Raw genomic sequence first — 20405 nt, forward strand, 5'->3', positions numbered from 1 at the left:
CGGGCCCCAGGGCTGCGGCTGGGATGGGCTGCATCTGGGGGACCAGGAAATAAAGCCGGGAAGCAAATGGCCCAACGGGGAGGGGTAGGCGGGGGGGGCGGTGTGCACGGCTGGGAGCACAGCCAACGTGCAAGGGTGTGAGGCTCCTGGGCCAGCCGAGCAGAGGACTAACCGGAGGTCAACAAAACCTCTTCCTTTCCACGCATGCAGACAAAGGCAGACACACCCGCCAGCGGGCTCAGGAGGAACCCCCCCTCCCAGCAACAGGAGCAATGCTCAGCCGCACCTGGGGTGCCCCCGAAGCGGCTGCTGCTGGTCTCAGGGCTGTGACACTAACCCAGAGCGGCTCCACGCTGAGCAACGTCCTTGGCCGGCCACTCGGCGCACTCCCCCTTCCCTCCCAAGGCATCTCTAGCTGCGGTCACATTGTCAGGAGCAGGGTGGCCAGCCCCAGTGACAGCACGAGGAGGAGCCGGCCACAGAGGGCAGCTGCTCCTTCTGCAGCAGCCCCTCCCGTGGCGGACCTTCCTGCACGCCCTGGCCTACCCCAGGAGGCCCCAGCACCCCAGCAAGGTCTCCCCTGGACACGGGAAGTCCCTCACTGCTGGACGTCTGTCCCTGGGGCCTGGGAGCTGGTGGCCAGGAGCCATAGTGCGGGAGCCACCTGACCAGTGGGAATGAAGCTCCGACGCTCTGGAAGATGGCCAGGAGCACATTTCATTCGGTCTCTCAAGGTCCAGCCAGTGTCCAGGCTGTGACTCAGAGCCCTTGCCCTCTCGGGCCTCAGGTGCAGTGGTGAGACCTACCGCGGACTGAAAGAGCATCATGGGATCCCCGAGGGAGAGATGCGAGTTCCCTCAACAGATTCTTACTTTCTTCCCAGAAGGTACCCGCCCCAATACAGCGTCATGGATTGTGGAAAAGAGATCCCCCTCCACACCCCCCAGAGGCCACCATACAACTCCGGCCCCTGAGCTCACCAAAGCAATGGCCTTGCCTGCCTCTGCACTCGTACGGGAGGGGTCGCACGGATTCGTTCTTAAGGAAGAAACGTGCTCTTGGCTTCATGCCTCAGGGTAATAAGCCCACCCTTTAAAATCTCACTGCACTGGTCACGTGTTTTCACCGTGCTGGCTCCCAGCCGGCAGCCGAGCTCTGTGTCCAACAGCTGCCCAGAGCCACTGGCACGGGCCAAGCACCCGGGGGGCGGCTTCCACTCACCAGACAGCGGGTCTTTGCCAATCATCAGAACATTGGGCAAGTTCATTACGATCAGCTGCTGCAGAACCTCCTACAGAAACAAAGAGGAAAGATCCCATTAACAACAGGAAACAAAAATAAAGGATGATGAACAGAATGAGAGCTTATCAAGTCACTGGATGCGTGCGGAGCCACTACAAGGCCACTACGAACATGCTACTATGTAACAGGAAGGAACAGTTAGGACATAAACGAATGTGAGAAGTCAAAGCTAGCTGTACTTCTGCCCCGATCGTAACTACATGCACATTATGTCTGCACATGTACAGGGACCTGGGGGAGAAGGTACGTTACATGCCAGGACAGCAGGACCAGGTGTGAGAGCCTTTTTAAAAGACGGCTTTATTTTTATGGCGTGGTTTGCTTGTGCAATTAAAAGTACAGAACGAAAATTAAGGAGATGCTGCGGGGTCTCTGTCACGGATGATTCGGGATGCTGCGTTCGCCAGGTCTCCAGTCCCCGGTACACGCTGTAAATGCTAAACGCGGAGTCTCCTCCTGCTTACAGCGGCGGCTTCCCCGGGAGAGGGATAAATCACAGCTAATCTGCGCCCGTCAGGGAGGTGGCGCGGGAAAGGAGCTGCCTTCTGGCCCTCACACCAAGGGTCTTTGAAAGCCGGCCCAGCACCAGCCATCAGTCATGCCCCGTGTCGGGGGCCTTTGATGAGCCCTCCGAGGAGTGTGCCGCGTGCACCCTGGCCACCACGGCCTCCCAGAGGCCTCCAGGGCAGGTCGCCTTCCCCCTCCAGATGGGCCTTGTTGTTTATAAATCAGGAGATAGAAACCTAATTTTACAGAAGACAAGTAAGGGGGTAGGTTTCATAAGTGGTCTTGGCCTTACAATATCTATCTATCTATCTATCTATCATCTATTTTTTTTTGCTAAAGCTCATTGTCATCTAAAAGTGCAAAAAAGGAGACATATGTACTACTATTTGTAATACTCTAAACAATAAAATAAATAAATAAATAAATAAATTAAATAAATAATAATAAAACTCCCCCCCAAAAAAGTGGTCGCTATAGAAATTCTTCACCAACAAAAGCTCTTCTTACGCCTTTTTAAAATGTTGCCAACTTTTTTCAGGACTCACTCGATTGCGTAACGTGCTGAAGCTCTGCATTCAGTACCTTGCCAGCTAGCGCGGATACAGAAAGGGGGGGTGATTACACAATCGGCCCAGCAGAACACCCCAGAACTCTCGCTCTGAATCATCAGGTTAGGATGGTGGCCTGGGCACGCAGGCCGGGAGATGCCAGCGCCGTCAAACAGTAAGTGCACTGACTTTATCCTCCCTTCTTATCATCTTTCCGTGGCTCCTGTTCACACCAGAAATTGGGGGGAAGGGATGCTAAAACATGAGGTGTACCCCACTCCCAACACACCGGGCTCCTCTCCACTTGGTTTTGGAGAAAGCTTTTCTTTGCTACCTGGGGTCACATGTCACATCAGAGATGCCTACTGTTTTCTTAAACTGTCAGTGGGTAAATGCCTGTGCTGGACAGAGGTCTGAGTTGTGTAACAGCTTCAGCCCTCCTTCTGGCCTTGGGAAAATTCAACATGAAAAAATTGTCTCTCAAGTGAATGGCTCACCAAAGGATTCCACAGTCCACTCTGGGGCAAAACACGCGCCACGAGCAAAACCGGCAAAATCCACTTTCCAGCTGCCCTGCCAGCATGAGGGAGGACTCCCACCAGGTGAGCCCTGAGTCCGAGAGGCTCTGTCCGCTTCACACACAGCTCGATGCTCAGCCCAACTTCTAGAAGACCCGCTCGTTACCACTGCCCCGCCATCCTCAGTCCTGGTCTCTGCTGGTTTCCCTCTGCCATTGTCCACGCGTGTGGTGCAGCAGCCCCACCCATGCTCAGGGCGCTCGAAGGGCACAGGTTTCTAACGGAGGCACAGCGTGGGTGCGAACCTGGAAGGTCGCTGCAATCGTGCACAGCGGTATTTCTGTGCTCACGATCACCTAAGCCAAAGCCGCTGGAAACACTGCTAGAAAGCCCATGTGTGTTCAACTTTGTCTAATCGGTACTTGCTAATTTTGCCCAAGAAATAAGTGTCACTTGTGCAGTTAAGAAGTAATGTTTACAATACACAAAATAAAACTGAAAGTAAATTGTAAAAAAAAGTTAGGTTTTATGAACAAACTATATTTTGTGTGTTTTTAAAATTTGTTCCTTTCAAAACAGCATGGGTCTCCTAAGATCTAATCCTGTGGCCCAAACCACTCTAGGACCCCCTCCAGGACCCCACGCACATTCCCAGCAAAAGCAGGCTCAGGGATGTGAGTGACCAGGACAGTAGAAATATGATGCGAGACAGTAATTTCAAATGACCCAGTAGCTCCCCTCAAAAAGTAAAAAGAAACGGGTGAAAATACTAATATACTTTAATGATGCCAACATACCCCAAATATTACCACTTCACCACATAACCGACAGGAAGTCGTGAACACTTCACATTCTTGCTGCACACCGAGTCTCTGAAATCCAGTGTGTCGTTTATACTCACAGCACATCTCAACTCGGACACTACATTTTCCTTGGAAACCCTTGATCCGGGAAGTAGCTTCGCATACCCAAGTTCTCCCAAACACCCTGAAAAGCGTCCCAGTAATTGAATCGAGCACCACTTTTTAAATTTAAATGAAAAACGCCTCAGTCACACTAGCCGCATCGGGAGATTGCGACAGCCACATGTGGCTGGTGGTATCATGCACCCCAACACCCGTGCTGAGGGGACCTGGTGGCCATCAGTCCCTAGCTAACGGGTCCCCTCGGGGTGGCAGGGCTCCAGGGCAGCCGGCCAGGCCCTCCATCTAGCAGGGACGTGAGGAGGTTGCTGACAAGTGGGCCCTCCAGCCTGGCACTGGGAACAGAAAGCCACTGTGGAGGCGGCAGCTGACTCTGGCTGCTCAGCGGGCACCTGGCCACACCCCCGCTGGCATGCGGTGGGGCTGAGCGAGGCCGGAGAGTGCAAGCCCAGGGGTGTGCTTGAACACTCCCCCCGCAATGGGGCCCCTCCTAGTGCCCCCCAGGCCTTCACAAAGGCAGTCACATCCCCAGGCAGGGACGAGGGTGCACACAAGCCTCCATGCAGCCTGTCTCGTCACCCGGTCCTTGTGGCCTGACTCAGGCAGGAGAGAGGAGTCAGGCTTGAAGTTCAGCCTCCTGGAGACGCCCCCTCCCCACAGAGCGTGGGGGGGTTACCATCTGTGAGCCAGGGTGGGCTTGCACCACGTTTGCTCGTGGATCCTAATCCAAGATGCTGGGAGACCCCAGGTTCTCCTGTTCATGAATGAAACCGGACGAACGGCATTTATCCCACCAGTAACTGCTTCACACGAATCAAAGGAAAAGTCACAAAAATGGACCAGAGGAGGGTGGGTGCGTTTGGATTCTGAGCAGCAGGGGGCTGGAAAGTGTCTGTAACGTACACCACCCAGGCTGCAAACCTAAGTCTAGGATCTTATCCATCCCAGTGTCTCCCCGAGGGCGGTCATGATCCAAACAAGGCCCCACACGTGTCCGGGAGGGAGGGGACAGGCCGGGACACTCCCCAGGAAGCGTCTGTCACCTCAGCTGGCGGGGGGGTCCCAGGGCTGCATCTGTGCCAGCAGAGGTGTCAACAAGCCCCGCCAGCCGCCACCCCGTCAGATTCCCAGCTCCCTGATCGGGAACCTTGGAGGCAACCGAGGGTGAATGGGGCGTGCGGGGGCCAGTCTGCAGGCCTGGGGCACTGGCTCTCAGGCGTCATGGGGAGAGAAGGTCGAAGAACAGAACCAGGAAGGCGAGTGGACCCCCTTCCCACTGGAATGGTCTTGTCGTGACAGGTACAGATGTTCTCGGTGGGGAGAGTGCAGCGCACGGCGGGGTGCCCCCTTCCAGGCTTTGTAGGTGGTGGAGCCCTGCTAGTGACAGGAGGACAGTGCGGGAGGGAGGCAGGAGCAGGCTCCAGAGGCACCTGGTTACATGCAAATCGCACACCTGACAACAATCCAGTGGTCGTGGATGAGGGGGCCTCTCTGCCACCCACAGCAAACGAGACCGGCACCCAGGTCCACGGCTTCGCTGTGCCCACGGTGCCAGACGCTTGCTCCCCTGGGCCCTGCATTCGGAGCTACGGCAGGAGGCTGGGAGGAAGGGTTCCCAGAGCACCAGCCACTTGAGACAGAGGCTCGGGGATCCCAGTGCCACCCGCCACCTAAGGTGATGCAGGGGCCTGGCTGAAAGGCTTCAGAGTCCTGCCAGGCCCATGCTGACCTCTGCGCCTGCTCACAAGAAAGGCCGTTTTCTCCGCTGGTGGAAGCAGTGCCAGGTCCTGTTAAAGCTGCAGGGTGTAAACACTTTTGTGTGTGTGCCCGGCAAAGGTTATCTTGTTTCCATTCCGAACACTGGGATTGTTGGGTTAAGAACAATGATTTCATAAAGAAACGGGAAGAAACTTTTTCTCCCCGCTAAATGAAATGGAATGTTATCTCTTGACATTTTGCTGGGAAGGAAAAATAAATGCTGCTAAAGGCCAGAGTTTAGGTCCAGGGAATAACCCTCCGTGGGGGTGTGCATAGGAGCTGCTAGTGCAGAGTGAATGAGAGGGAACGCCCAGAAAACTTCAGACAGACACCCGGCAGAGGCCTCCAGGTGCAAGGTGATGCTCACGGTTGCCAAGGAGATCAAGATGGCCCAGACAACACAACGGGCCTTCCACACAGCCACACAAACACGAGGGACCTAGCCACGCTCTCAGAGTCGCTATTGAACATCAGAAACGCGAGGGCGTCAGGTTGGAGTGTGCCCCCCGCACTCACACGGCATCTGTGAGCGGAGAGCTCTCAGCCTCGCCAGGAAGGCAGGCAGGCACACAATCCTAGCACAGGTGACACCTAGAACAGGTGTCAGCGCGGCACAGCAAGGAGCACGACCAAACGCTGCCCAGGGAGTCCAGGGCTTCCAGAGAGGCGGCAGCCGAGGAGCCCAGCAGGTGAAGGAGAGAGCTGGGACGTGTATGGACCACCTCCTCCGTGCAGCCACCCTTGAAGCCCTTCATCTCATGTGATTTCCTTTCCTCTCAACACCTAACGCCTCTCTGCCCACTTCGTGGCACTCTTACATTTTGCCTTGTCAATCAACTTACCACTCAGAGGCAGCAAAACGCTGCTAATAGTGACAGTTGATGAAATTAGACTGATCAGAAAATATTCCTCAAAATTTATATTAATTTTTTGAAAAATAAGTGTCTTGTTTTTGGAAGAGATGTCTTCTCTCTCACACAAACTATTGAAGGAACCAAGTCATGAAAGCCAGCGGCTCTGCCCCCCACCATGACGGCGGGCACCGTCGGCCACCAGGCAGAAGCCTGAAGATGCCACGGCCCGTAGATGTGAACGCAAGTTAAAAACACCCCAGAGAGAATCTGTGATGCTGGTCTGGATACACCATGCTTCCAACGGTAAGGTCCCCAATGGGACAGTTTTCTGAGCCAGGATTCAAAGCGAGGTTAATGTTCCACTCCTGGCCTATAGCAGTGACTCAGACAGGAACGTCAGTCCCGGGCCCTGAGGGAGGCCCTGCGGGAGGAGGAGACCTCTCACCTCACAGTGATGACACCGCGCACACTGTCCCTCCCAGCTGAGGGGAGAAGCCCCTGGGCTGCTGAAAGGCTGACACCCACAGGGCACCCACAGAGAGACCCCAGGAAGTCAGGGCCCCTGCGCGCACCCTGGGGCGTGCGCCCATGCCACCCCCTCGCACTGCTCCAGGTGACACACCCCACACCTCCCACCGGATCTGGCTGAGCAGCCTGGCCTTGGCCAAGGCAAACACACCCAACCACAGAGACGGTCCCATCTCTATGCTCAGCCCGACACGCGTGAGGAGGTCAGGAGGAGAACGGATAGGACGTCCCATCTGAGGGAACCGCAGCACAATGCTGGTGGTGGGGTTTCATGGCAGGACCCAGCGCAAGGCCGGGGCGGACACTCTAGGCTGGTGAGCTGTCCCCCGGACCACACCGACCTCTGATGGCCAAACCACGGCACTTCCTACGGCCAACCTGCCTCCTACGGCCAACCTGCCTCTGGACCACACCGACCTCTGATGGCCAAACCATGGCACTTCCTACGGCCAATCTGCCTCACACGCCCAGTGACCGTGGCAGTTAAGCCTGCTGCCCCCGCCCCGCCAATCATGCCTCCCACCGTGCCACCCCATCCCCATCTGAGTACAGCGGAGACCTGACCCCCAGACCAAGCGCCACAGCAAATTCCGAGAAGAGCACAATTTTCTAATTTAGCGGCCGAGAGGGGATGTGAGCCTGATGATTTATCCTCGGCCGTCTGTTCGGAGCCCGGCCCACGGGGCCATGTGCTTTAAATCCATCAGGACAAGGGCTGTGGTTGACCGCATTCCCGCCTGCACCGGGGCGGGGCCCTGGCGAAATGGGTGGGTAATGAAGTACTTTCGTGTTAAGAGGCTGTCGCGGAGCGCTGCTGCTATGGCCAACCTGCCTCCTACGGCCAACCTGCCTCCTACGGCCAACCTGCCTCACACGCCCAGTGACCGTGGCAGTTAAGCCTGCTGCCCCCGCCCCGCTAATCATGCCTCCCACCGTGCCACCCCATCCCCATCTGAGTACAGCGGAGACCTGACCCCCAGACCAAGCGCCACAGCAAATTCCGAGAAGAGCACAATTTTCTAATTTAGCGGCCGAGAGGGGATGTGAGCCTGATGATTTATCCTCGGCCGTCTGTTCGGAGCCCGGCCCACAGGGCCATGCGCTTTAAATCCATCAGGACAAGGGGCTGTGGTTGACCGCATTCCCGCCTGCACCGGGGCGGGGCCCTGGCGAAATGGGTGGGTAATGAAGTACTTTCGTGTTAAGAGGCTGTCGCGGAGCGCTGCTGATAGACCGGAGCCATCTGCTCCACCTTGTCTCTCAGTTAATCTGGGGTCCCCAGGGCCTGAGACCTGCTCGAGCCTCGCAAGCCCAGGAGCACCGGCTCCCCTAACTAGGCCACACAGCATCCCGGGACCCAGCCATCTAAGGCTACCAGCGCAGGCCAAGCAGTTCCCCATCATCAGAAAACCCCCTCCGGGAACCACTGCTCTAACTGCAGGTCCTCAGGGCTGCGTTCAGAATCAAACCCAACCCATTCTTTGTTCGCAGAAAGGAAAACAAATATTTCCTTTGAGCTGACGGAGGAGGAGGAGGAGATTTGTGGGAAGGAGCACCTGGAAACTCTAACGCCACCACCACACACCACCACGGGAGGGCAAAGCTGCTTGCTGTGTGACCGCGGGCACCGCCGTCCCACTCTGAGCCACACCCTCATCTGTAAAGGGACTAAGACTGTCTCTAAGGATGGGCTCTTTAAGAAGAGGGAGGCTGGAATTGGGGACACGGGGCTGGCACAGGAGCACAGATCTTTACGGAGTTACTGACATAGAGCAGTTAACTCTGAAAACAGGCAGTGCCCACGCGTTCTGGAAGAACCCAGGGGAAACCCAACAGGACTGGACTGGGGGACACCTCAAGTGTCCCCATGAGCGCCTGCCACCCTCCCTCTAGGGCTGGTGTGATGCCTGGGGTTGCTCTGTGGGTGCGGCTGACTTATCTGATGCTAGGAGGGCTTGTTCTGAGCCCCTGCACCACGGAAGGTGGTGGGGAACCCCGGAAGCAGGGGCGGGGCGCTGCTTTCATCTCCTCCGAGGAGAGCTTCTGCCCATACATGGTGCTTCAGGAGCCACCTCACACAGCAAATCTGAGCCTGGCCACCTGCAGCCAACGCTGGGCGTCAGGAATGAACTTCAGCAGAGGCCCTCACAGCCACAGGTGCAGGGGGGAGGGCACACGGGGCCAAGATGGACCTACAGGTGGACGCACACCCTTGCATACAGATACAGCCAACAGCAGGACGTGCAACAATCAGCATTTAAGACCAGAAGAGCCTTAGAGATTCTCTATAGAGCAGGGAGACTGAGGCCCGGAGAAGAAAACCATGAAGGCACAGCATCACATCTAGATCAGGTCTAGACACCCAGATCTCCTGGGATTCACTTCCATTCACAGTGTCCACTGATGGCCTCCTATGGCCAGGGCCACCCTCCGGTGGGGGCTTTAGGGGAGGGTGAGGAAGGACTTCGAGGATCAGGCCAGGGATGGGGAGAGGTGTGGACCTGTCCCCACACCGCCTGCCCACTCAAACAGCATCATCTGTGGCTGGGGCTGATGTGAGGAACCCTGTTTTATGGTGGTGAGGAATCTAACACTTTGAACCAGCAGCTGTAAAGCCCTTTTCTTCGAGCTTCTTGGAAAAGTCAACAGTGTTGTTGATGGGCAGGCAAGGGAAGGTGCAGGGCTGAACAGCCGGCACCACCCGCAGCCAGACGTGCAGGGTGGGGAGGGCACATGGGGCCAAGATGGACCTCCAGGTGGACCTACAGTGCAGGGCCCACCAACACCAGCAGGTCCACGGGACCCTAACTGCTCCCCTGCACCCTCGTCAGGTGTGTGGCTCTAGGCCGACTCCCCCAGGTACCTTCTGCCCTGGGCATGGCCACAGAGCTCAATGGGACAGGCGTGGCCTTTTTGTGTCATCAGGTAGCTGGGCTGGGGGTAACATGGCATAGAAAGAGCCACTGTGGCCCCCTCTGTTCACCCCACCACTCATCTCAGGCCTACAGGCACCCCCTGGCACGCATACCCGCTGCCTCACAGTGCTGTAACCAGCTCCCTCTCCCAGGGTGCATGTCGGAGTGGCAGAGTGTGCCAGGGAGCCTCTGGCTTTGGTGGCAGCCTGCCGGGACCTGTGAGGGCAGGGAAAGGCAGGCAGGGAAGCCAGCCTCCACCCCCATCACCCATAGTGTGAACCTCACAGGACGAAATGCACCAAGGCTCCTGAGTCAGCCAGGACTCCAAATCCATCTCCCCAGGCAGGAGGCTGGGGGCAGGGAGAACAGCGGGAAGCCTTTCATTCCCCTACTTACACCACTGTCTCTCCTGGGCACCACCTGGGTGGCAGGTGGTGTGCTGGTTGGAGGTGGGGGTGTAAGCAGACAAGACCTCTGTCCTCAAATCCAGGAAATGCAGACAGACAAACTGAACAAAACTGACAGGAAGCAGTGAGGGTGCCCAGGATGTGTCCATGGGGCTGGGCCTTGTCCTCAAGGAACCCAAAGCCTGGGAATAGACAGACCGGCTGGCAAGTCCGGGGCCCTAACAAAGGGGATGTGAGACATCTGAGCCAGGGGATAATGGGAGCCCCTGGGAGGGACTAACCCAGGAAGGCTTCCAGGAGGTGGTGCTGCACTGAAATGGGAACAGAGAGGAGCAGGTGCCCTCCAGGAGTGTGTGTATGTACAGGGTCGTGACGGTGGCAGGGAGAGGTGGCAACAGAGGCAAAGGAAAGAACAGAAGGCACTCCCCCAGCTCATGACCCCACACAGTGCAGGACTCCTCCTGCCCCCTGCAGTCCAGGGGGAAGGACCAGAAACCCTGCTCAGGTGGCAGCAGGGCTCTGGGGTGCCCTGTGCAGGTCCACCCCAGCCTGTTGCTGCTGGGCCTCAGCCTTGAACCGTGTGCTCCGTCTGCAGGGCCGGGTGGGCAGGCATCACACCCAGCCTAGAGACCACGCAGAGCGCCTGGCACGTGGCCCTGGCAGGGCTGTTCCAGACGATGCTCGGAGAGCACACGCACGCCTGCCTCCTGCTTCAGGGTCCCAGCTCAGAACAGCTCAGTGGTGCCCAAACGCAGGAGGCCTACGGTGTCAAAAAAAGTGAAACCCATCAAGGAAGGCGTGAGGGTGCACCCTGGGGGGTTCCTCAGGACGGGGGTGTAAAGACAAGAACTCTGTCCTCAAATCCAGGAAATGCAGACAGACAAACTGAACAAAACTGACAGGAAGCAGCGAGGGTGCCTAGGATGTGTGCATGGTGCTGGGCCTTGTCCTCAAGGAACCCAATGCCTAGGAATAGACAGACCCGCTGGCAAGTTCGGGACCCTAACAAAGGGGATGTGAGACATCTAACCCAGGGGATAATGGGAGCACATGGGAGGGACTAATCCAGGAAGGCTTCCAGGAGGTGGTGCTGCGCTGAAATGGGAACAGAGAGGAGCAGGTGCCTTCCAGGAGTGTGTGTATGTACAGGGTCGTGACGGTGGCAGGGAGAGGTGGCAACAGAGGCAAAGGAAAGAACAGAAGGCACTCCCCCAGCTCATGACCCCACACAGTGCAGGACTCCTCCTGCCCCCTGCAGTCCAGGGGGAAGGACCAGAAACCCTGCTCAGGTGGCAGCAGGGCTCTGGGGTGCCCTGTGCAGGTCCACCCCAGCCTGTTGCTGCTGGGCCTCAGCCTTGAACCGTGTGCTCCGTCTGCAGGGCCGGGTGGGCAGGCATCACACCCAGCCTAGAGACCACGTAGAGCGCCTGGCACGTGGCCCTGGCAGGGCTGTTCCAGACGATGCTCGGAGAGCACACGCACGCCTGCCTCCTGCTTCAGGGTCCCAGCTCAGAACAGCTCAGTGGTGCCCAAACGCAGGAGGCCTACGGTGTCAAAAAAAGTGAAACCCATCAAGGAAGGCGTGAGGGTGCACCCTGGGGGGTTCCTCAGGACACAGAAATCCTCCCACCCTGGGCTCACCCCAAACCCTTTCCTCCTCGCTCGCTCGCTCAGGGCTTAGGACGAGGAAGGAGGGAGAGCTGGCTGGACAGGAGCACCTGACGGCCCCTTCCTCACCCTCACTTCCTGTCTTTTCCCTCTGGTCTCAAGAGGAAAGGCCTGGACTGGGCAGGGCGGGCAGGTGCGGTGCTGGGAACCCTAAGGGCCAGTCCTGGCTCCGGGGAAGGTGTGCCTGGTTGATGAGTGAGATGCTGACCGCGGGCAGAGCCACACAATCCGCACTCAGGAAATAAGAAAAGCTGAAGAGCAGTCAGTCAAGTCCCACGTGAGCACCGAGGGAACTGCGAATGCTCCACGGTGGGCAAGTGTGCGAGGTAAGACTGCTACCGCCTCTCTGGCCGCCCCACCCGCCGCGGAAGCTGCAGATTGAAATCATGTGACCTGGTCCCTTCTCATCTTGGGGGTTTGCAGCAAATGACCAGGCTTCCTCTAGAGAGCAAAGAAACTTGGGAGGGCTCTTCTATCACCAAGAGTTTATTCTATAGCAGGAAACCGGGGGAGGGCGGCTCAGGACACAGTTGAAAAACTGGGGAGGAGGGAGATTAAGAAACGACAAGTTTATAATGACTAACATCACAGCAGGAAGTGAAATCTCAACAGATGGTATCGCCGTCAAGGCAGCTGCCCACACTGGGGGGTGGGCACGGGCTTGTGGGTGGCCTGACCTCCCCCTCACACCTAACGCCATGCTCTCCACCTTGCAACTCCCCTCCAATACCTTTACCCAAGACCCTTGGTTGGAAACGATCACTTCTTCGTCTGCCCTCCCAAACCCCTGCACACTGTACCCCACATTCGAGGTGACTGGGAACCTCAGACTCTCAGGCGCAGGTGCTGTGGCGTGCTCACCCCTGAATCCTCCCTGCCCCCAGGCCTCTGCAGGTGCTGCTCACAGCAGTTGCTCACCAACTGCTGGCTACACTGAGCCGACTGACCGCAGGGAGGAAGGGTCTGGTGCGAACAGGCGCCTGAGGACCTCGGACAGACCACTGCGCACACCTTCCCCCTTCCAGAGGACAAAGAACACTTTCTTTTGAATGATCGTTAATCGCAGTGTTTAATAAGCCAGAGGCTGGGCTAGATACTGTGTGTATCACCCCACTTCATCCTAACTGGCCGCGGTACTCCTGGTGCACCCGCAGTTAGCCAGCGCAAATCCACGGGATCAAGAAACGTTTCTGACCACTGGGGGCGCTGTGGTAGATGCGGGGATATGCAGAAGCATATAAATATGTCACATGCATGTGCCAGGAAGGAGTGAGTACTAAGAAGAAAAATAAAGCAGGGTAGGACAATCAAGAGTGACGGAAAAGGAAGCTAATACAGACAGGTGATCAAAGAGGGCCTGCCGATTCAATAAATGACAGTCGAACAAACTGTGGAGGAAAGGTGTGAGCCAGGAGAGAGGTGGAACAAGAGAATTCCAGGCAGAGGGAATACGGCGAATGGGAAGGTGTTGCAGCTGGAACAGGCTGTGCGGTCCTCCCGAGCACGAGGCTGGCGGCCCGGCCTGATCTTTGAGGCTGTTTCCAATAGTCCCCGGTGCGTCCACAGCTCCCGTGGTCAGATGTCCCGCTCTGAAGCCCTGGGAGGCAGAAGGAGCTCTCACTGTGACACCAGAGGTTATGGTGGGTTCAAGCCTGTGTGCCAGGCATAGGTGGCTGGTGCTGGCTACATGGAGCGCCGTTCTGAGGAGGATTCGGAAGCTAGATCTGGGCTCAGAGGCAGAGCGCCACGATCCATTAGTGATGTCTGCCTGAGCGGGCGTGAAGACACAGAGACCCTCCCTTGTGAGAATTACATTTCCAGAAATGAGTGTTGGGGCACACAGCACTCAACAGCTGACAATCAGGCTACTGGGCTCTGGTATGCCCCCAGGCACGGCCCCGAGCTCCCTGAATTAGTGGAGTTCAGTGGGGTTCAGGGACTTGCCCGGGTCACTTGTGGGTGAGTGGAGCACAGGACCCAATGCCAGCTCCTTGGAGTCCAGATGCCACTTTGAGATCCTGCTGACCTTCTGAGCCCACAGGACTCGTGGTGCAATCATTAGGTACTCACCGTGCTAGGGCCACGGGGGTCAGAGGTGGTAATGCAATATATCCCGAGAATGACAGTACTCTGAGAGTAACGAAGACCTAAAAATAGTGACTCACACAAGGTTCAAGATCTGAGAAGACAGGCAGACCATGAGAGCCCCACCTCAGGGTGTCAGGGACCTGGGCATCGCGCTGCATTCCGGGCAGAGAGGAGGAGGAAGGGGAGGAAGGCACGCTGCCACCTCCTTTTCAGAAGGCTTCCCAGAAGCAGCCCTCAACACAGCCCTGACATCCCCCTCGACCCACCTGGGTGGAGTCTAGCTGGAGGGGAGGCCGGGGTTCTATTAAGGAAGAAGGGGGTGAACAGGAGCTGGGGAGTAATCGGCCACATAAGAGGGATAAAACACGCCCTCTGGCCTTGGGGAAATCAGCATCTCATTAGAAAGACACACACATGTGGAGATGATTAGTGGGCGAGGCCTCTGTAACAAGGCACCGATTGTGTGACAGATAGGAAGCAAGTGGTTAAGAAAGCGCAAAGCCCCAGGTGGCCACGGCCACTCCAGCCAGCGGGCACTGCGGAGGGAGACCTGAGCGGGATGGGCAGGCGGCGGGGCAGAGAGAGAAGCAGGGGGGGAGGGCAGCTACAGAAAAGTATACCACCCCCCACCCCAGTGAACCCTGGGCCACCGCAGCTAAAACTGACAAGGGTGGGGAGGAGTGCTGGGCCTAACGTGCACAGAACTGGGTTAATTATTAATCATAATTCTTGGCTCCTGACACTCATCTGTGGTCACACACGGCTCATTTTCAATTAGTTACTTCTCCCATTGTAATAACCACCGGCAAACCCAGCACCCAAAGCAAAGGCTTGGACTTTGACAATAATCTCTAACTAGATGGGGCCCCAACCCCACCCCTGCCTCCTCCCATCCAAGACACCATCCACCCGAATCACAGGGGCCCGATAAACGACATTCAAGCACTCGGGGTGGGGGGTCCCCTCAGCCGAGCCTGCGCCCTTTAGCAGTCCGGGAGCCCTCGGGGGATGTCCAACTGACAGCAGTTGGACATCCTTAGTGCTGCCTTGGAGGCGGGCCACTGGCTCACCAGCCATCAGCCCGGCTAAGTGGCGCTACCCCTGTGGGAGTGCACTGACCACCAGGGGGCAGCTCCTGTGTTGAGTGTCTGCCCCCTGGTGGTCAGTGTGCGTCATAGCGACCGGTCGTTCCGCCATTCAGTCGATTTGCATATTACCCTTTTAATATATAGGATTATATAGGATGTTACACCAATAAATTCACTAAAAATGGTTTTTAAAAAAAGCACATTCCCTCACTCTCTGTTACAGTTTTACTGGATGGCTAAATATTTCTTAAAAGTACATTTATTTTAGTTGCTCTTAACTTTGTAAGGAAAGGAATAGTGCTGTGTGTAACCTTTGGGAGCCCCCGCTCTTTCTGCCTCATATTTATGCTATTGCTAAAACCCATCCACATCGCTGCACATTGCTGTCGCTAACGTGTTTGGACAGCTGTATAATATTCCATTGTGTGGCCACGACTCGGCGTATTCATCCAGTCCCCGTTGATGGGCATCTGGGCTGTTTCCAGGCTTGGCAGCTGTGATCAGAAATGCCGTGAACATTCTTGCACAAAGTCTCCCGGGTCCGTGCAGGAGTGTCTCTCGGGTGTACGCCTAGGCCTGAAACTGGCTGGGCCATAGCTCACATGGATGGTGAACTTCAGGCGTTAAAGCCAGACTGTTTTCTAGCGACGGCACCAGTCAGCCTTTCCTCTGGATGCTGGAGTTCACCCAGCGCTTGGATCCTTCCCAGCTCCCTTATGTTAGCGCCCCCTTCACAGGGGACAGACACCGACCAGCATCACAAACTCCTGTGGGGTCCTGACCTCCAGTCAACCTGACTCTGAAACCCGGTGCCCCTCCACCATGACCTCCCATTCCAACCAACTCCTGCCGGAGGGAGAGGCTGAAGGGGCAAGGATGACATTGCAGGCAGAGGGTTACACCGAGGAGGACACCTCCACCGGGTCAAGTGCAGGGTCAAGAGCAGAAACACAGAGACTCAGGCCAGTCTGTACAGGACCCAGCCTTCGTCACCCAGGGCCAGGGAATGGGTCCATGGATGAGCCTTCCGCTCCATTCCAGCGCCTGCTCTCCTTCTGGGCTAAAGGGACAGGTGCTAGCGATGGCCTGCACAGCCAGGTCTGGTCCCTGCACCCGTGCTCGGGCCTCCCACTGGAGTGCCTCACTCATTCCCCATTTCCCGTGGGCGTGGGCCTGCTGGAAACCAACAGGAAAAAACCTGAGCTTTCTCTGCCCTTAAGAAGTTTCATTACTGGAGAACGGGCTACCCTGAGAACAGGGTAACGGCAAAGGGGTCTGGGGTTGCAGGTAAGTGCTATGGGATATCAGAACACGGCGAGACGGCCGGGCACTGCACAGGCCCACTGTGAGACGGCACCTCCGTGCTATTGGGTGGGACCCCCAAGGGGCCCTCCTCCTGGGGCTCACCTCCCAGCTTCCGGTGGGATCTTGAGACCAGCAGAGTGGTCCCCCCACATCATTCATGTCCTCATGTTTTTGTCTTCATGTCTTCAATAAACGTTTGTCCAATAAACTCAAAACTCCTATTACTATTGAAGCGTTAAGTACTCAAAAACCTGCATGAAATGTTACTGGGAGAATTCTGGGCATCTTGGGGTGGACGAGTACACCAAAAGCTTTCAGGAACCGTTACATAAAGAAGCCCATCCGTGTTCAACAAGCGGGAGGAAGCAAGGACATAAGAGCCAGTGCTAGCGTGGGAGTCGGACATGCGTCTCCAGGCAGGTAAAGAATCTATGAAAGAGCACCAAAAACGTACACAAGCCGGGAATGTTTCCAGGAGAACCCTAAACATTTTTCAAACAACGTTATAGTGAAAAGTTTCAAATGAAAAAAACAAAAGGAGAGAGAACAGTACAATAAACCCCTTATACCCATCGCTCCAATTCAACAACGAGCAAGATGTGCTTCATCCCTCTCTTTCCCTTTGTTATAAAACAAAAAGAATTTTAAAGCAAACGCCAACATGATGTCATTTCACCCTCCATCAGAATCCCCTCTAGAGAACACTGGCATTTTCTTACATAACCACAATGACATGCTTTAAGCATTTTTTCCCTATGTGCTCCTTAAAGTGAAGCACACTATGTTTTGGGAGGGAGGCCGGCCTGGCAGTGGGAGAGCAGGGGAGCAGGAGGGAAGGGAGGAGGGGGGTGGAGTGCGGATATAGAATCCTTATTGGTGAACCCTGCAGACAGACACAGGGGGGGGGGGGGCTTCTGATTTGCAAGCCTCATGCAGGTTTCCATTTTCTCCTTCTGTGACTCTAACCACTGGCCAAAGAGAATGAGACACTGGGGGCTGAGGACACGTCAAGGTGTAATAACAGGGTTGGTGGAGAAATCAAACAACTCTTGTAAGTGCTGGACACCCTGTCCAGCGTGAAAAATGAGCTAAAAATGAGGACAGGAAGCAGGGTGTGCCTCGATCCACCCTTTGTTTAACCTGCTGAGAGCGACTGCTCCCACCTCGGAAAATGTCGCGCCTGCATCACACAATGGCCGCACCCTGTGGGGAGCCCGAGTTCCCCACCCCCCACCTGCCCTAAGAAGGGTGCTGTGAGCCACCAGAGCCATCACATATTACCGAGGCCGGCTGTCCTCCCTCCTCGCAGCTCCGCCTACACTGACCACAGTCTGACGCCAGGGCTCTGGCTTCCGTGCTCCACTGCGCCCCTCTGCCCCTGGCATGCTGCCAAGCCCCAGGGCCTTTCTGCCAGACCCAGGAGAAGCTGCCTGCAGAAGCCCCCTCTTCCCATCACCAGCTCACAGTTGGAAATGGGGTGAAAGGGGCACCCCTGTGCCCTGCCTCTGCCGGGCGCCCCAAGCATTCAGTTTAGTAGGAAGGCTCATCTCCCAGGCAGCTGCCTAAAGCCCAGGCCTGCCGGGCCCCAGTGGGGGGTCGGCCAGGAACTTCGGGGGCTGCGTGGGCTCCAGGCAAGACCGGCTTTCTTTGATCAAGCCCTCCTCCCCAGCCCCACCGCCAAGGAAAGGCTGGCCCTCCCTCATTCTCCTTGCTTGCTCAAGTGTTAAGGAGCCAGGAGAAGGGGGTGGGAGGAGAAGGGTCATGCTGCTTCCTCCAAGGGCCAGTAACTTATTAAGCCCCACATCCTTATTCGAGGAGGAGACCTGGAGGTATGGAGGTGTCCGCTTACTTTGCAAAACCAGTTCTTGCTGCTTAAGGACAGTGTGGGGCTTGGTAAATGGTGGCGGGAAACCGGACACCCCTGGGAACAGCGCCATTCCATTCTCGGGGACGCGAAGCGCTGGGAAAAGACACCAGCACCCCTGCAGGTCATAAACCATGTTATTGTGGGCGGCGTGCGGGGACAGAGAGCCTCAGTCACCAATGGACGGGATGTACCACCGACATGCGATCGCCCCGAACCACACGAGGCCCATTTTTCTCACAGTGAGACAGAAACAATTCATCTGTGCGCGTAAACTTCCAGCAACAGGGGATGCTGTAAATCCTGCAGGTAAGCAGCACCCTCTGCTTCTGCTCTGAAGGCCAACTGTGCACCCCGGGGCTCATAAGGCCTCCTGGAGTGCCACACCCGGGACCCAGGGCACTGGTGCAGCCTGGGCAGACGTTCTGAGGACCCACATCTGGGCACCCAGGGCACTGGTGCAGCCTGGACAGACGTTCTGAGGACCCACATCTGGGCACCCAGGGCACTGGTGCAGCCTGGGAAAACATTCTGAGGACCCATATCTGGGCACCCAGGGCACTGGTGCAGCCTGGACAGACATTCTGAGCTTCTGAGGACAGCACACCTGGGACGCCTGTGCACTGGGACATTCAGTAAGATTGAGGTAAGGGACTTGATGCATCAAAACCAAGCAATGCAGATCATCCATGTGTTTTCAGGGGACAGACCCTCCCTTTGACTACTGTGCTATGAACAATGTACCAGCACAGGGAAGAAAGGGCAGCCCCCCAACCCCCTCTGACCTGCATCCACCGCTCCCTCCTGCACTCCCAGTGGCTCCCAGGGCCAGCCAGTGAATTAGGCTGGTCAACGTGGCGCTAACCAGGCACATGCTGGACTCTGGGCCCTGCAGTCCTTACTTCCCTGGTCACACAGCCCCAAGCCCTGCCCCTCAAATCCACAGCATGGGGTTGCTCTTAGGTCACCATCCACCCAACATCAAAGGACAATATGGTCTCCAAAGACAAACTGTTTCTTTTTCTTTCAAAGCAACGTCCCCACATGAAGCAATGTGATGCGATCACTTAGGTTCTCAAGAGCTCTTTCTACTGATCCACATGGGAGACCAGCACCACAAGCCCTCCCTTCGGACCCAGGGACAGGCCCACGGGAACACAGCACCCTGGGCTGGTTTTGCTTTGAGGCTTAGGTTCCCGAGCCTGCAGGACCCCAACGTACAGAACGCCGGGTGCAAAGTGCAGTCAGTTGACGAGGAAGTTTATCTCTCGAACTCTGGACATTTCTAACAACCTCGGGGAAAAAAGTCTACCAACACATGTCACCCAAGTCAGGTCCCAGAGTCCTCTGCATCTCTGCCCCACACCCAGAATTCTCTAGTCCCACCTCAACCAGGAACCTGAACACCAGAAAGGCCCCGGTAGCTGCACCTCCCCCTACCCCCAACCCTGTGGGCCCACAGCCCACACGTCCTCCAGCTCTGACAGTCAGTGGTACCCAGGCACGCAGCACAAAGGTGGGCGCCTCCCGCGGCCTCACTGAGGCACCGCTGGGCAGGAGCCAGCAAGGGGCAGGTGTCTTGCATGCCCAGCCATCTGAGGTGGGGATTCCACGTGTCACACAGGAAACCTGTAATTGCAGATGGGCTTCCGGTCACCAGGCGTGGTGGCTTTGAAGCCAGAAGCTGTGCCCTTCCTGGGTAGTCCGGGGTGTGCCAAACGGGGGTCTGGGTATTCCGAAGTGCTAAAGGCCTGTTTTTCTACTGGACTGGGCACAGGGCTCACTGCCCATGGCACATCTCCACCCACTTCCTTGTCTATCTAGAGAATTACCCACATGCATTTTTGTATCAGAGGCCACAGCGCATAAGAAAACACCACACCAGGAGCAGAAAGGCCTGGGTTCCCGTTTGAGGTCTGACAACCCACCAGCTGTATGTGGCCCTGAGCAAGCCATTCACATCCCAGGGCCTCGTTTTCTCATCTGTAAAGGGGATAATAATAACAGAACCATCTACCTAACACGTTTTATACACCTTTTTTAAAAATCCTCACTTGATATTTTTCCATTAATTTTTTTCTTTTTTTTTTAAAATATATTTTATTGATTTTTTACAGAGAGGAAGGGAGAGA

General features: G+C 56.3%; 1 protein-coding gene across 1 annotated transcript in view; it reads right to left on the bottom strand.

The window, feature by feature from the left end:
• CCDC88C (coiled-coil domain containing 88C) overlaps nt 1–20405 on the bottom strand; it is a 102279-nt gene that overhangs the window by 64037 nt on the left and 17837 nt on the right. The window contains exon 3 of the mRNA XM_014543682.1: nt 1222–1291. Coding sequence (XP_014399168.1) covers nt 1222–1267 — 46 coding nt within the window. The 5' untranslated portion in view covers nt 1268–1291. The remainder of the gene's footprint in view (nt 1–1221; nt 1292–20405) is intronic.

Source organism: Myotis brandtii, unplaced genomic scaffold (assembly GCF_000412655.1).
Source record: "Myotis brandtii unplaced genomic scaffold, ASM41265v1 scaffold332, whole genome shotgun sequence".
In the NCBI taxonomy this organism is placed as follows: domain Eukaryota; kingdom Metazoa; phylum Chordata; class Mammalia; order Chiroptera; family Vespertilionidae; genus Myotis; species Myotis brandtii.